Raw genomic sequence first — 16,557 nt, 5'->3', positions numbered from 1 at the left:
GTAATGGCTGCTGAGATGAACATCAGCAGAAATTCCATGTCTCGTGTGCTCAGGAATAACCTCATCTACGGGCGTATAAGAGGCGGACTGGTCACTTTCTGACCCAAACATTAATGTCGCAGAGGGTCCTTAAATCAAAGAGACTGTTGCGGCGTTACGCCAACAATCTGCACAGAAAGATTCTGTTCACTGACGAAAAGGTGTTCACAATTCAGCAGGCCTACAACGCCCAAAATGACCGTGTGTATGCCACGTCATCTACTGCAGCTGCTGAGGCATCTTCAAGGATTCAGAGGGCATATCATCCTGTCTCAGTTATGGTTTGGTGGAGAGTGAGCTACTTAGGCACAGCCCAGCTGTATTTTTGCCAACAAGGTGTTAAAACATCTGCCAAGGTGTACCAGAACACAGTGCTAACGCCTATAGTGAAACCACTGTCTGCTACCATGTTCCCTGGAGAAAGGTGGACCTTCCAGCAGGATTTCGCTACAGGCCACAAAGCGAAAACAACCGAGGTGTGGCTGGCACGGAACGTCCTCGACTTAATTTCTACCGCTGATTGGGCTTCTAGCAGCCGGACCTTAACCCGTTGGACTACAAACTTTGGGCAGTCCTTCAGGCAAAGGTTTGCCACAAACCGCATCCATCTGTCGACAGTCTGAAACAATCCTTGACCCGAACAGTGAACAATTTTCCCATGGACGTGGTGCGTAATGGCATTGACCAGTGGCCAGACACACTTCGTGCCTACATCAAGGCCAAGGGGAGACATTTCGAAAAATGTTTCGTGCATCAAGTGTACAACATATCGTATCAATGTAAAACATGACCAAAATAAATTGCCTTGGTGCTAATACTCTCTGTGTTATTCACATTCAAACTTGTGACAGTATTTATTATATAACTAGGTACTATTTTACTTTCCAAAGATTCACGCAAAACTTGCATTTCTTTACTAGATGCGGCTATTTTAATTTAAACAATTCATGCAAAGTTTGCATTTCTTCATTATTCGCCTTAATTGCGTCCAGCAATAACTTAACATCACTTTGATCGATTTTGTTACATTTAAACAAAACAACTTTACACAAAAAAGAAACTACAATGGCAACGAGTCACTTATGTTTCACAATCACGTCTCGAAATCATTAATCATTAATTTTAAGATTTACGGTTCGGAAATTCTGTTCCTAGTTCGGTGCGTCAATTTTGTAACGTGAACAGTGGTTAGTGTCAGTTGTTCGGGCGTTAATTTATAACGTGGCCGTGGTTAGCTTGAAACGTCAACAAAAAAGTCTCATACTCGCCTCAATTGGAACATGTGGTTAGACCAATAACAAGGCACACAGTTACAACACACTTACCTTCTCCTAAACATTCAGAGCATATTTGCAGTGATAGTGAACTGTTCACAAGATTCGATTCCTTGATGACAACCATTTCGATGACGCGACTATATGACACAAAGCATGTGTGTGTCAGTATAAAGAATTCCAAATCATACTGTATTCTGACAAACACATTAATAAGAAAAACCCAACTTCATGCATATTATAACGCCTAAATTCGTATCATAACACCACATTTCAGGAAACAACGAAATCAAAATTTTAATTATTGAAATATGTGTGTTTTGAAATATATAGATGTTTTCAAAACAACATAAATACTTACTTCGTTTATTTATTTATTTCTTTTCTATTCTTTACGTATGTGATATGTAATATCAATTACATATATTGTGAATGCACAATATGATAATTCCACTAGTATTTAAAAGAAATGTAACGCAAAAGAATACTTTCATCAATTTTTAGATTAGCCCAAATTTTAACACTTGTAATATGAAGAATAGCTTTTTTTTATTGATGAGCCGGCTTAAAAATTCATTAACGATAATTTATCACTGCACGCTTTCACACGTAATTAGGGATTGTCGGGAAAGGGGGGATTATCATGCTGACTCCCTCTGCTTCTTCTTTATGTTCAGCGTTTGCTTCTAATGTAGATTCCCATGATAAACTATATTTCGGTTTATATATTGGAAGATGTTTAATTTTCTTTGTGAAATAAATGTGTATGATGGCGCAGTCCATCGTTTCTCACTAAGTTATATGTAATCGGATTTCAACGTTTTGTTCACTTATTTAAATACACTAATTTCAAAATATTAATCGTACTGTAACATCATCACTTAATAAGGCAATATTTATGCATAAGTTTCATCGGATTAAGAATTAATAATGTATTTCTGCTTTGATACTTGTTACGACGTGAAACTCCGTCCTTCACACACCATGGAGTGCGCTGCACCTCTCTTGGACGAATCACTAGCATTTGTATTCCTGTGCCAGCAGTGAGAATGCTTATTCACACTATATTATAAAAGAAAATTTTAATACTGCAAAATACATATGTTATCCAAGTTTTATAATTGTTTTCACTAATTTAATAAAATTTCACTATATAAAACATTAAAGTACGTACGGATGATCTTTGCTTATAGTGATCTGTATTTTCTATTACACTCACCATAGCACTGTCTTTGTTCTACAAGCGTAAGAGGATCACGCCTACTGCAGTTCATTTGCAGGGTGCTACGAAGAAGAGTGATGCTTTGCGTCGAACAAAAATTCTGAGCTGTGAATCAGGAGCCTCATTCCACATGAGATTGGAATTTCTGGGATATAGTGAGTGATAAAAGGAGGAGGGGGGATCCACTTATAGTTGCTGGTTCGATCCTAGCCCGCTCTAAGTGAACTTGGTGGTGGATAAACACTATGTGCGTGGGTTTTCCCGTTTCCTCCCATTTTTTTCATCTCACTTACCATCCATCTCATCACCATCCTGTCTCCCTAAGCCGTGGTGCGTAATTGTGATACGTTAGAAAAAAAAGTTAATTGGAACATTTAGTAGCGAAGTATGGATTATCATTTGAACATCTCCATTGATGGATTTCCATTGAGTCAAAAGCAGTCTGATAACTACAAAGAAAATAAATTACTGGTGAAAATAAATGTATAAAATAGAATAGCAAATTTGTAAACGATTTAATGTAAGTATACATGATATTCTGAGTTAACGATTGCTTTTGTTTTCTCTATTTATCTAATATTTGTTTCTTTTCTTTTCAGGGACGAGAAAGTTAAGCATAGTATTTTACGAATATTCAAAATATGGGACGAAAGAGCCATCTATGATGAGTTGTTCATATCAGATCTCATTAGTCTTTTGGCTAATGCTAAAACTACTACTACTACTGACAATTCCCAAGTCATGACCGAATTCCAGGTAGGTTTCTAAGAGTACATTTTGTTGTGTTACAAATTTCTTCTTCTTCCTCTGTTACCTTCAACTATACTTTGTAATCTACTCTTTCTTTGCACTTAAATTCCTAACTCGTTATTTTTGCTCCCGAATTGCACTATAGGTACTTATTGTTTTTTTGTTTTTTTGTTTCACTCAAGGTATATTTTTCTTTCTTCTCCATATTCACAAGGGTTGAAGGATAAAATAGGGGTAGAATAAACTATTGAAAAATATAATATCTTACTGCGTCCAAGTGTGCTTTAATTGTATTCCTTCAGTTAGTTTCGCCTTCGTTAGCAGTTCTGGGAACTCACATGGCGCTTCTCAGAATAGTATTTTATACATAAACTGGCCAGTGAAGACATTTTGATGTCTTACCTAATATCTTGTGTATCCATCTTTGCCACGTAGAACACCAGCAATGCTGTTTGGCTGGAAGCAGTGAGTCGTTAATAGGTGGCTGGAGGCATAGCGCACCACATCTGCATATACAGATCACTTACTTCCTGTAAATTTCGCGTAGGGGGTTGATGAGGTCGAATCTGACGTTCAATGACATCCGAAAATTAATTTTTTTTGTTAAGATCGGTGACTGGGGATTATTACAGCAGCTAAAATTCACCACTGTGCTTCTCAAACCACTACAGGGTAACGTTGACCTTGTGTCAAGAACTGTTGCCCTGCTGAAAGATACAATTGCTAGTAGGAAATATAGCTCACATGAATTGGTTTATATAATGAGCAGTATTCTGCCGATAGCTAGGAACCGTCATGGTACCCTCCACACGCAATACCGCGCCCATAAATGACCATGTGAATGTTCCTTAAATTATAATAAAGACGCCACCGGCCTGTTGTCCTACTCTGCATATCTCGATCCAAACTTTTCAAGAAATCAGGAAAACGTTATTTGTACAACATAGTTGTATTAAATTCATGAAATTTAGCTTCGATCCTACTCATGTAAAATGAGCGTAGAATTTCACGTAGGACAAAACATAGATTTTACAATCCGTTGAAAAAAAAAAAAAAAGTTTTATAAATACTCATCTCGTGTATTTTGTATTCAGTGTGAAAATTAAATTTGCTTTTTGCATGTGTTGTTCAGTTCCATGTCTCGTTAATATTCACTACGAACATTCTGTTTACTTTGTACAAAACTGCAGCATTTTCCGTATAAAGGATTTAACTTGACTATGCAATGAACTTAAAGAGCTTTTTTGTATAATACATACTTAGATATAATAAAAAAGAATAAAGTACGTAAGAACGTACTTCACGTATTCTTTATATTTACAAGGCTTATTATTTCGCCACCTTAAAAGCTCTGTTGTCTTTTTTAAAGCGTCCGTTACCTTGAAGTTGCCTTGAAATTGTAGAACAAGTTGCCCACCTACATTCCAGTACTTACAGGTAAAATGTTCATCCACATATTAAATTAAAACAACAACTAGACACTGCAAAATATCCAAGCACCTAACTGAGATAAGGAATATAACTTAATTCAAAGAAATAAATGGGGGGCGCGGTGGCTCAGTGGTAGAGCGTTCACCTCCGGTGCTTGGGGTCCCTGGTTCGATCCCAGCTCGCGCCGTGTGGACTTTGTGGTGGACAAACACCGTGCTCGTGGGTTTTCTCGGGGTTCTCCCGTTTCCTCCCACTTTCTTCATTCCACCATTTCACTCATTTCTCATTATCACCGTCTCCTTTAGCCTAACCGGCATAACCGTGGGACGTTAAACTTAAAGATTTCATTTCATTTCATTTTCAAAGAAATAAATATGACAACGGAATTTTGAATACACATAGTTCGTTGGAAGAACTACTATTTGTTTAGTTCAATGACCAGCATATTTTACTAGTATTTATTCCAATGATAGTTAAGAGCTTCGATATTTTGCAGTATTCTGAGAAGTTGTTCAATTCAATATACGAGTGAAGATTTCAAGTGCTGGAATATAGGTTCATAACTTGATCTACGACTTCTAATTGATGTTTACTTTGAAAAAGCCATCAGAAGCTTTTAAGATATCTAAATAGTAAGTCCTATAAATGTAAAAATCAAGAATACGCAAGATAAGTAGACTTCTTATTATAATGCATATAACATTAAATTATTTCGACAGACTTAAAATATATTGACCTGCCAGTGAATTAGGCACACCTACCTAGTATCGTGTTGGCCGCCCTTTGGCCTTAAGAACTGCAGCGATACGGCAAGATAATGACTCCACCAGTTTCTGGAAGTCGTCTAACGGTATTACTAACTATGCGTTATCCACAGGACCCTCAGCTGGTCATTGTTCATTGGACTGGAAGTCAGTAGAGTATTCCTCGAACCACTCTGCTGCTGTCCGGGATCTGTGGGCTGGATATTTGTCGTGCAGGAAAATGCGTCTTGTTGGCATGAACCATGGTCATCATGAATAGGTTTACATGATCCCTCAGTATCTCTATGCACTGGCTCAGCTAGTGCATCTACGTTTATTGGCTTTCAGAGATCCGCTTACGTGGACTGATGGCCCCAGTGATGCCCAGCTGAAGACACTTCAGCCTATAATGGACCCCACACGACCTTGTACCAACCTGATATACGGAATCAATGGCTTCATGCTATTGTCGCCAGATTTGGGCTCCCTCATCGGCACAATGTAATCGGAATCAGGACTCACCACTTCAAGCTACCCGTTTCCACTTCTATGGTCTAATCCCTGTCCCTTTGACCCCATGCATGGTGTTGAGTCGGATGGCATTTTATGAGCAGGGGCATTCAGGTTGGTCAGCGGCTCCTGAAGCCTAGATGATGTAGGGAACATTGAACTGTCCATCCACTAACACTTCTGGATGGAACTATCATTTAGCTGGGATATAATTTTCAGCAGGGTCTTTCCGCTATTGATTCGTATGATACGGCTCAGTTGGTACAATCTACGTTTATTGAGGGCACACTGACCTTTGTACTGTGATCAGTTTCTTTATATCTTCCCTATATTTGCATAATCTCGATACACCCTTGCAACTGTGGTACGCGAAAACCACAGTTGAATCACAGTCTCTGAAATGGCGTGCCCTTCCTCGAGAACCAACAATCTGCCCTTAGTTGAACAAGCCTAAGTCCCGTGGTTTTCCCATTCTGCTTATTACGACTACTGCGCCTTGCAGCCACATGTCTTGCCTATTTATACCCCAATTCGAGTATTTGGGAAAACGCATATGTGTACATGACAATGCGAGAACTTCACACAGTCAGGTGTTTCTAGTTCGGTGGCATGTCAGTGTATTTATCAGAGTTAGGATGAAGCAATAGCATTTACCCCGTTAACGGTTCGTTCGAAAACTCTGGAGGTGAAAAGTAGAAATTATGCATTCTTAATAAATAAATAAATAAATAAATAAATAGAAAGCGTGCTATATTTCATTATTATACTTGCAATAGCTTACCTACAAGTAACAATTGTAAAGTATCAGTTTCAAGTCCTGAATTTTAGTTTTGTATATTAATTCCTATTCTAGACTCCGTTTTTACCAGCTTTCCGTAATTTTCACGTTGTTTTCATATGGGTCTTTTCTATTTGTCTTCTTTCTTTTTCTATTTTTTCTTTTTTTAAAGTTTAAAATAGTTCAACACACGCGTTCTAAATGTCCTAGATTTGGGATCCAAGATACAGAAGGCTGTTTCAGCCTCATGGTAGTGAATTACAGACCTGTGCCCTAGGGCGTAAAACTCCGTTTCCACCAGCGCTCATGTTCGATGTGAGAGACCCGTTGGTGAACGATTGCACGACATCGTATTTTCCACTGAAGGAGACCTCTATTGAGCACTGCCTGATCCAATTTCGCCCACTCCTCCTCGCACACTTTCCAAAGGCCACCAAGTGTGGTCGGACGACGCTTATTAATGTTCCGTATAAGGAGGCCGAAACCACATAATCCATAGGGGATGCATCTGGTGACTTGACGGGGATGTCTCGAAATGGGATAGCCTTTACACCTGTCTCCTGTTCCATACCTGTCATGTAGGCCACCGTTCGTTTGGCAGTATGGCTGCTGGCCTTGTCCTGGTGGATGAACTCTCTGTCAGTGTCATTGCCATACAAAGCCGGGGCATGTTGGCGATAGATGGGGTCCAGTACATGCTCGATATAATACGCTGCATTCACCTTGACATTTGATGACACCCGGTGTATCGGAAGCTTTCCTTTTGCACAGAAACCCGTCACTACCATAAATCCCTTTGGATAACTCTCCTTGCAGGAGCGAACCCACTTTGCATGATAGGTTCCATCACTGCGGCGGTAGTAAATTGCACGCATCTGCTGGGATCCTGTCAAATATACCCATGCTTCATCTGAGGTGATCACATAACGCCATTTGTCACCTGCCAGGTAACCTTCATACAGCCTTTTGCATGCCACCCGCCGTTCTACGATGTGCGTTGGCTTCAGAACATGGACCCACCACTTGTGTGCACTTCTGAGCCCCAAATTGTCGCGTATTATTCGGTGTACAGTTGCAGTTGACCGTCCAACACGCCTCGCTATGTCACGTTGGGTGGGTGGATTCTCCTGGGTCACAAACCGGCGGACCTTGACAATGACGTCTTGACTGCGTTGTGGAGCCGGTTGCTTCTTTTGCCCCTTTCGACGACGCATGGCAGTGGTTTGCTCTGGGTTTGCATTGCGATGGATGGCTGCATTAATTCCCTTATCAGACACTGTGAAACCTTTCTTCTTGCACTGTGTTCTTATTCGGCTATAGCTGTAGCCTATATCAGAAAGTGCTACGATGTAGCCCTCTCAAAAAGGGTCGATTTTCGGCGGCATTCTGATCACACACGTCTCTCCTCTGCACGGCTTGTACACAAGTGTCTGGCTACTCCGTACTGCGTGCGGCACGATGCTGACGCGAAACTAGCGCCTCCGCTGGCGACTGCAAATTGCTACCATAAGGATGAAACAGCCTTCTGTATCAATTACAAACAGATTCTGTTGATTCGCGTCGCCAAAATACCCATGTAGCAACTGCATAAAACGATGATATAGACAAAAGAGTATTATTAATGTATACTTTCTGAAGAAAGAAGGATAAAAACAAGAACTAAACTCCGATCTTGTAAGCAGAATACGGAAATAGTAAAAATACTTCTCCAAGGATGGAATTTTATAAAACGTACACGTATATGCCTTTTTCAAATAGAAAACATTTTAAGGTATAGCAAATTTTAAACTGTTTATTGAAAGTGGAAGATGGGAAATGTATCGTGAAATAGACTGAGATTGTTTGATGCTCTCTGTTTTTCTTCTTCTTTTCGTTCTTCGTCTTAGTTTGTTTATATTATTGATGATGAACTATTCTTAAACGAAATATTTTATCTTTCTTTAATTTTCAACCGTTTTTTACATTATTAATAAATATACATTCCTACACACTTTTCGGTTAATACCATTTTTTAAACTGTGTGCACATTGGTACAACGATAGAAGGCTCATCTCTGGTGGGAAGGGTTCTTGGTTCAATCTTCGGCCATACAGTTTGTGAAGGACAATATCGTGTCCGTGAATTTCCTCGTGGGACGTTATTAATCATCTCATTCTTATTTTTTAAGCCAGTCCAGAGTAAGGCAGAACTTACCTTTAATTTAACAAAAATTGTAGTTTCGTTTTATGATTAGAAATTTGAATTGCATGTAGGTTATTTTTGACTAATAATTTATTATTTGTTATAGCCACAAATCTTGATCAACAAAATACAAAAATGTAAGGAGTTAGAAGATGACACTGACCTCAAGTTGAAGAAAGTGAATGAATCACATTTGAACCTGACAGATGCCGATGCTTTAAGAGCCAGTTTGAAAGGTAACTTCTCATTTCTTTGTCGCTGTTACTTTTGATGACCTGTTATATTTTTATTTCCCATGCATCTGTAATGTAGACTAATAGAGTGAGTAACAAATTTAAACAAATAATGTATGTGAGATAGGCAAAATTCCGTATGAGAAGAAACAAATTCCTTCAGAGCTACACCCAGTGGGCTGTGGTTTTACATTATGTTTGTCAAGTCGTTTATGGACTTAAACAGTGGAATTATCTAAGAAAAAATAAAAATTATTTTTACCAGCATAGGGGTTAAAATGCAGAGCTGAAGGCAAAATATGAAATGTAAATGTAATAGCGGAAAGCCTTCGTAACAGTGAATGTTGCAGAAATTCAAGTTCTTTCTTTTCCTTTTCTTCTTTTTATTAGAAAAGTATGAAACGTCATATCTTTAAATGGGGTTTAAGCTGCGTTTTTGTTGAAACACGGTGGTTGACCTTGGTCCCACCTTTATAAAAAAAAAAAAAAAAAAAAAAAAAAAAAAAAAAAAAATCAGAGCTTTCTAAACGAGACCAAAAGTTAGGACAATACGATAGTGTAAATGAATACTGCAGTGCAAAAGATTCTCCTTTTTAAAAGATACTTCAGGAAGAGGAGCGTCTAATTTATATACTTCATGAGTAGCTTGCGCCTTTCGTAGCAGTTGCCTAGATTGCTTCGTAAAAGTCAGTGAGTTTGGTCGAAAGTCCGTTGAAGAACTTACTACGACAAAATTTCCGAATCATATCTAGACTTAAATGTACTGAACAAGAAATTGAATCAAAAGCGGAAAACTCCAGAAGAAATGAAAACTGAAACAATGTGTTTTCGTATGAAATAAGAAGGTTTCATCAGAAGGCCACAAAACATACCTTCCCACAATTACAATTTAACAATCCTGTTCTGAAAAATAGTTTAAATTAACCTAACTTAGATTAAACATTATTTTCTACGAGGGCTGCTGGGAAAACTTCTGCAATCAATATGAAAAAAGACATGTGAAATTCTGGAATGACTTTATAGTTTTTCAAAGTATTCATCTTTAACATTGTAACGCCAACCGCGAACCTCAGGTATGGTTATGTTTTAGTATTTCGTCTTTGTCTTAAAAATTTTTTTTTCTCTCTCTCTTCTTAGAACATCTCTTTCGATGATGTTTCAAGCTCACTTTTATAATTTTTAATGAGTTTGGTTTTCTAAAAGTCCTTTATTTATTTGCCCTGTCCGTCCGGTAGACAAGAAATCACAAGAACTACTTGATGAACCATCATCAAATTTGGTGAAAATGTACAGGGTCAAAGGTTAGGAATCAAGTTTGTTTTTAGAGCCAATATTCAAACCAAACTAGAAATTAACCATTTCCGGTTTTAACGTTGATCGCTATAGAAAAAGAAAGAAAAAAAAACGTTGCAGTTTTCTGCAATCGATTAAGTGTCCAAATAATATATTACATCTCCATCTCTAACCCTCTATTTAAACCAAGAGTTTTAGAAATCCACTAGAGCTTCTGGTTTCAATATTGATTTTCATAATAGCAAATACAATAGCAGACAGCGAGAAGCGTTTTTTTGAAATTGATTTAGCGTTATGAGAATAGGTACGATATTTTCTCTGAACCCTCTATTAAAACCGGAATTGGCAGATAATTAACCATTTCCGGTTTTAACATTGATCATTATTGAGTGGAAACGGTAATAGATCGAGAGAAGCGGTTTCCTGCAGCAGATTAAATGTTTCAACAATATATTTCTTTCCCATCTTTAAGTCTCTACTAAAACTAGAAACAGTAGAAATTCAGTACGACAGTTTAAATATTGATCTACATAGAGGAAGAACGCTAAGAGATAGCGAGAAGCGTTTTATGGAATCGATTTAGTGCTCTGAATATAGGTACAATCTTTCTTATTAATCTCCTATTCAAACTGAAAGGTAGAAATAAACCATTTCCGTTTCTAATGTTGATTGTTAAAAAGTGCAAACGGTAAAACGTAGCGGTTTTCTGTAACCAATTAAACGGTTTAATATGTATTCAGTCTTGACTCTAATATCCCGGTTAAAACCGGAAGTAGCAGAAAATCAACCACTTTCTGTTTTAACATAGATGGCTATAGAGTCGAAACAGTAATGGATAGAAAGAAGCGGTTTCCTGCAGTCAATTAAGGTCTCAACAATACATTTCATTTCCTTTTTTAAGCCTCTACTAAAAAGTATGAAACGGTTTTATGGAATCGATTTAGCGTTATAAGAATAGGAGCCATCTTTTCTCTTAACCCTCTATTCAGATCGGAAATGACAAAAATCAGCCACTTCGGGCTTTAACGTTGATCGCCTTAGAATAAAAGCCATAGTAAATAGGAAAGCGATTTCCTGTAATCAATTAGGCTTTCCGAGAATATATTCCATTTTCACTCTAATCTCTTTACTAAACCGGTAGTGGTATAAATATGCTATCACGTCCGGTTTAAATAATAATTGAGGAAAATCACACCATACAAACCAAGCTTCTCCACGTGATGTACATGAAACACTGCTTTTGTTCTTATTATGCTCTATATTAGTTATAAGTTATTGTAGCAAAAGCATATTTTACAGACCTCAATGATTTCGGTGTTATTATATGGCCCATAAAAGAAAAACTATGGCAATGTATCTAATTATCCATATGTTGGTAGACTACCTAAATTTTTCGCATCAGTGGTGAATTCAGACTTTTTTCCAAGGGGAACTCTCGGAACGTCATGGAAGTATTTGAAAAATCAGAGGTGCTAGAATGTATATCAGTATCCTTGAGGTGTAATTCTGGATTTTACATATATAAAATCATAGAGTAGAAAACGTGATTCTTCTTACGTAAACACCTCTTGACATACTACATTTTGTCCTCGCTACCTACCTACACAAGTATAAAGTTTCCGATTTCAGTGTTTATGTCACTTGTAAAAGTGCGTAAAACTGCAATTAAAAAAAAAAAAAAAAAAAAAAAAAAACACTTGGAAAAAAGTGGACACACAACATTTTATCGGAGATACGGAGTTCATATAGGCATAAGTAGAGAATCTTTTTCTTTTTTCTTCCTTTTTCTCTTTGTTCTTCCTTTTTCTTCTTTTTTAAATAGTAGAGATCAAGCACAAATTTAGGAATGTCAAGGCCCTCACTGTGCCATGCCTGCATTTAACATTCGATATGTCTTGTGTTGAAATATCAGAAACTACCGCTATTGGTTTGTTAATAATAAAAATAATATACCCCTGTTCCCTTTGATAGTGTTTTAACAATAGGGATTATTGACAGCAGGTCATTCTCTTTATTGTATTATATTCTTGTTTCGCATGTTGTGATTGATATTTGAAAATTTGTAAAAATATCAGAAATACAACTATTTGAGTCATCAATTGAGAGAAAATTGCAATTGTATCTCGGAGTTTTTGCCGAAGGAAACTTATACATAAAACATAATGACGTTTTGGGGCACAGTAACATCGAATAAGTTCTGTTACTAGGAAGACCAATTCAGAAAATGGTGGAAGATAGTGTTCTGCCATTGTTGGAAGAAAGAGATAGCGAGACGACTGAGCTCCCAAGAGAATGAAAATGAGGCTGAGAATAGAGGAGAAACCTTTGAAAAAGTGCTAACATATATTAATGAGAGGAGAAAATAACAGAATATTTTACACATCAGATCCTCTGTAGGTGCGAATTCAATAATACACAGAGTGAAAAAGTGAATTACTGGACCAAGACTCGAACTCGGGACCTTCGTCATACCGTGCCGATGCGTTAACCATTATGCTACCCAGTCCGCTTCCAGAACAGCCACACACACACATTCTCACAACAGCTATGATGTGATATTACAACCGACAAAGATGTTCTCAATATATGGACACTGGATTGTCCAAGCACAGCAGCTAAGGCTGTGGTACAAGCCATGTGGTCTAAGTGGAGAGCACTGACTTCAGGAATGACAAGAAAAAGTCACAAGAAGAGGGTATGTTGAAATGGTCACCTCACCTAAAGTAACATACACATAATATGAAACAGATTAATGTAATAAGGTCAGGAAGACCAAAAAGCAACGAAAGGTTAAAGAATCATAATTTTTCATAAATATAAAACTGCTTTAAACCTGGACTCTGGCAACATTGATAAAATCTGGGCACCTACTGTAAATGTTTATTTTGGTTCTGGTAACAGTGACGTAGCATAAACACTACGTTTCTCTCAAACTAAATTCTTTCATTCTTCCATTGTACTGTACTTATTTGTTTTATTTATTTATTTATTTATTTATTTTTACGTTACGCTCATTTGATGGTATGTTATTCCTGTTCCCATACCATATTTCTCTTGGGAGCGCGGTGGCTCAGTGGTAGAGCGTTCACCTCTGGTGCATAGGGTCCTGGGTTCGATCCCAGCTCGCGCCAAATAAATTTTGTGGTTGACAAACACCGTGTGCGTGGGTTTTCTCGAGGTTCTTCCACTTTCTTCGTTCTAACATTTCATTTATTTCTTATCGTCACCGTCTCCATTAGCCTAGCCGGTATAATCGTGGGACGTAAAACTTAAAGATTTCATTTTGATCACATTTCTTTTATCTATTTTTATCCTTGTTGCATTACCACTAAAGAAGAAACTAGCTTGTTCCGATACGTCTAGAGAATATTTAGTTATCCTACGGGCGGATATATTAGTAAGCAACTTTTTTTTTTTTTTTTTTTTTTTTTAATTTGAATCATCCTCTCATGCGCCGACATAAGATAAGTTATTATAATTGGTGATGTGTATTTATGTAAATGAGATATTTGTTATTTCAGATCGGCGGCAAGGAGATGATTTGGTGTCAGAAGTTGATGAAGGCGCTGGTAAAATGGAAGCGTATGTGAATGCCTTGAAAGCCGAAATTAAAGAACGAGTGCAGCTGCTTGATATTCTAGAACAAGGAGAAGTATTTTACGAAACTCAAAAAGGAGAAGCAAAAGTTGTTGCAAATGTAAGTATAATTTAACTCGATAAATCACTAAACAATATAATTTTTAATAACTAAAGAAAGGAAAATTTATTAGCAGTACTTGGTGCGATAAGCAAACAAGAATAATGTCAACTCATGGTTTCCACCGACCTGGGAAACCTGGAATAATCTGGAAATTCAGCATACTTGTAAAAGGTCCTTGAAAAGTCAGTGAATTTTAATACGGATTTTGCTTCTCAGAACTCATTCTCTTTTTTGCCTTACCTGTCTATTTAGTAGGGGAAATTTTATAAAATAAATTTGTTTTGCAAAATTTTGTATGTATACATGCACTAGATACACGTATATATGTAGTAGATGAGGAAACCTCTGTTGGAGATGTTTTATTGGAAAACTGGGGAAGTCGGGGAATTCGTAGTCGCCAAACAAGTGGGAACCCTGCTACTGTATGCTACTGTACAGAACTGCAATCTTCAAATTTTATGAAGCTTAGGTCATCAACTTTAATTTTGTTTTCGCTGTTTTTCAGTTTAAATGTCTTGCTGCCAAATTTCACGGACCTTTTATAAGGCTTAGAGTGCATTAATAATTTATCGTATAGTCATTCTCTTTGTTTCAGAATTCGCGTCTTATAAAAGCTGGTAACTTACTTGCTTGTGGTAGAATCTGATTATGTTTTAGTAAATAGTCGGAAATTCTCGACATTGTTATATAAAATTGACATATGAGAAATGTTTATTTTAAATATACTGAGTAAGAACATCGAAGACTGACTTCCATGTTGTTACACGATAAGCAGACCATGAATAATATGCCGTGGTGGTTATTGGATCAAGAGGTGCTGTTGTATTGTAGCAGGCTGTCTTAAATGAAAATTGAATTGTATTATATTTAAATGAATATGAATTTCAAAGAAGACTCAAGGTTGGCGAAGTAATATGTTAGTAAAAGAAGTAGTAAGATTCGAATGGGAAGAAAACTACGTGATTCATTTAAAATTGATAATAATATGATGCCTTAACTACTAAAGGAACTGAATTGTTGTATAATTACAAATATTAACGAGGACTTCCACAGTATTGCGAGCGATGATAATGTTTAGAACGAAATGTAAGCAAAAGGCTAGTACTTAACGCAAAAATAAAGTATTCTTCTAAGTCTAAGTAGCACTTTTGGAAAATCCTTCTTCCATCTTTAACTAGGACTAATCGGAGGTTTTCAATAGAAACTCATGATCGTTACTTTTCAAATTTACTTTAATACGTGGACTGCCATGTGTATAGAATTGCGTACATATTGCTCTACCATGCAGCTCAAACAGTATTTATTTTATTTATTTATTTATTTATTTATTTTTTCAAATGCAAAATGACGCACAGATGATCGGTCAGCATATGTTGTGGCAGTATGCAGTCTGAAAAATGACATACGTTTCTCAGACCTGTTACATTCTACGCTTTCTTTCACAGTTTCATTGATGCTTAGGAAGTCCATTAGTTAATTTTATTATAACCGTTATTTTCGTCACAAGCTGCGATCTGTAACACTTGAAATCTACTACGGGGCTTTACGTTTTACTATTTCTTGACATTCCGATTTTTCAATTTTTCATCAAACTGTCTCTGTGAAATATATATTCGTTGTTGCCGAATGAATTTCTGTATGTTTATAGTCATGAGGTTGGGATCGAGTTACAGGTTGCGGTCTGTTAACAAGGGTTTGTTCTACCACACATGGTTAATTTGTATTTTTGTCAAATCATCTGGAAGATTTCACATAATTTGTGAATGTTTTTGCGTTAATTTGTGAATGTTTTTGCGTTTGAAGTAGGTAAATTAGAATGCCATATTTTTGGGTATTGAAGCTTAGTACCATCGAGTATTAACTGTGGCTTAAGGAAACCGAAGGTTCATCAGTGCAGAAATTATATATTATTCTATAGGAAGCTAGTTTAGTCTGTATTGTTATTACTTACCTACCAAAGAACCTACTTTATACGAAAGTAGATCAAAACGTAATGAGACTTTTTTTTAAAGCAAACTGTAATTATTCTAAATCTACATGGAATTTTTCAAAGCACCCCACCCCCTGCTTCACTATACATTTTCCCCAGCGCCCCTACCATGCAGCAAATACGTGATTCAGTCCATTTTGTGAAAGATATTTGCAAGTCATCTTCACCACCTTCAAAATTTTCAAATTGGATGAAAAATGGTGACCACGCAGCTGTTTCTTTAATCCAGGAAGCAGCCAAAAGTCGCATGGAGCTAGATGTGGGCTGTACGATGAATGAGGTTTACATTCGAGAACCATTCATTCGGAAATTCTTGTAGTTTCTGCAATATGCGACTTTCATTGTCATGGTGCAGTTTCACGTCAGTAACATTTATTTCGTTTTTTTTTTTTTTGTTAACATTTTCGCCAAAA

General features: G+C 37.0%; 1 protein-coding gene across 1 annotated transcript in view; it reads left to right on the top strand.

Moving 5' to 3' along the window:
• The window catches only part of LOC145675811 (uncharacterized), a 124,920-nt gene that overhangs the window by 59,204 nt on the left and 49,159 nt on the right, over positions 1–16,557 (top strand). Inside the window, exons 3-5 of the mRNA XM_081746530.1 lie at positions 3,135–3,291; positions 9,035–9,164; positions 13,976–14,151. Of these exons, the coding sequence (XP_081602656.1) occupies positions 3,135–3,291; positions 9,035–9,164; positions 13,976–14,151 (463 nt within the window). The remainder of the gene's footprint in view (positions 1–3,134; positions 3,292–9,034; positions 9,165–13,975; positions 14,152–16,557) is intronic.

This window comes from Thermobia domestica, chromosome 2 (assembly GCF_964235325.1).
Source record: "Thermobia domestica chromosome 2, izTheDome1.hap1.1, whole genome shotgun sequence".
NCBI classification, from domain to species: domain Eukaryota; kingdom Metazoa; phylum Arthropoda; class Insecta; order Zygentoma; family Lepismatidae; genus Thermobia; species Thermobia domestica.
The sequence above is the reverse complement of the archived record's forward strand: the minus strand, read 5'-3'. Positions and strand labels throughout refer to the sequence as shown.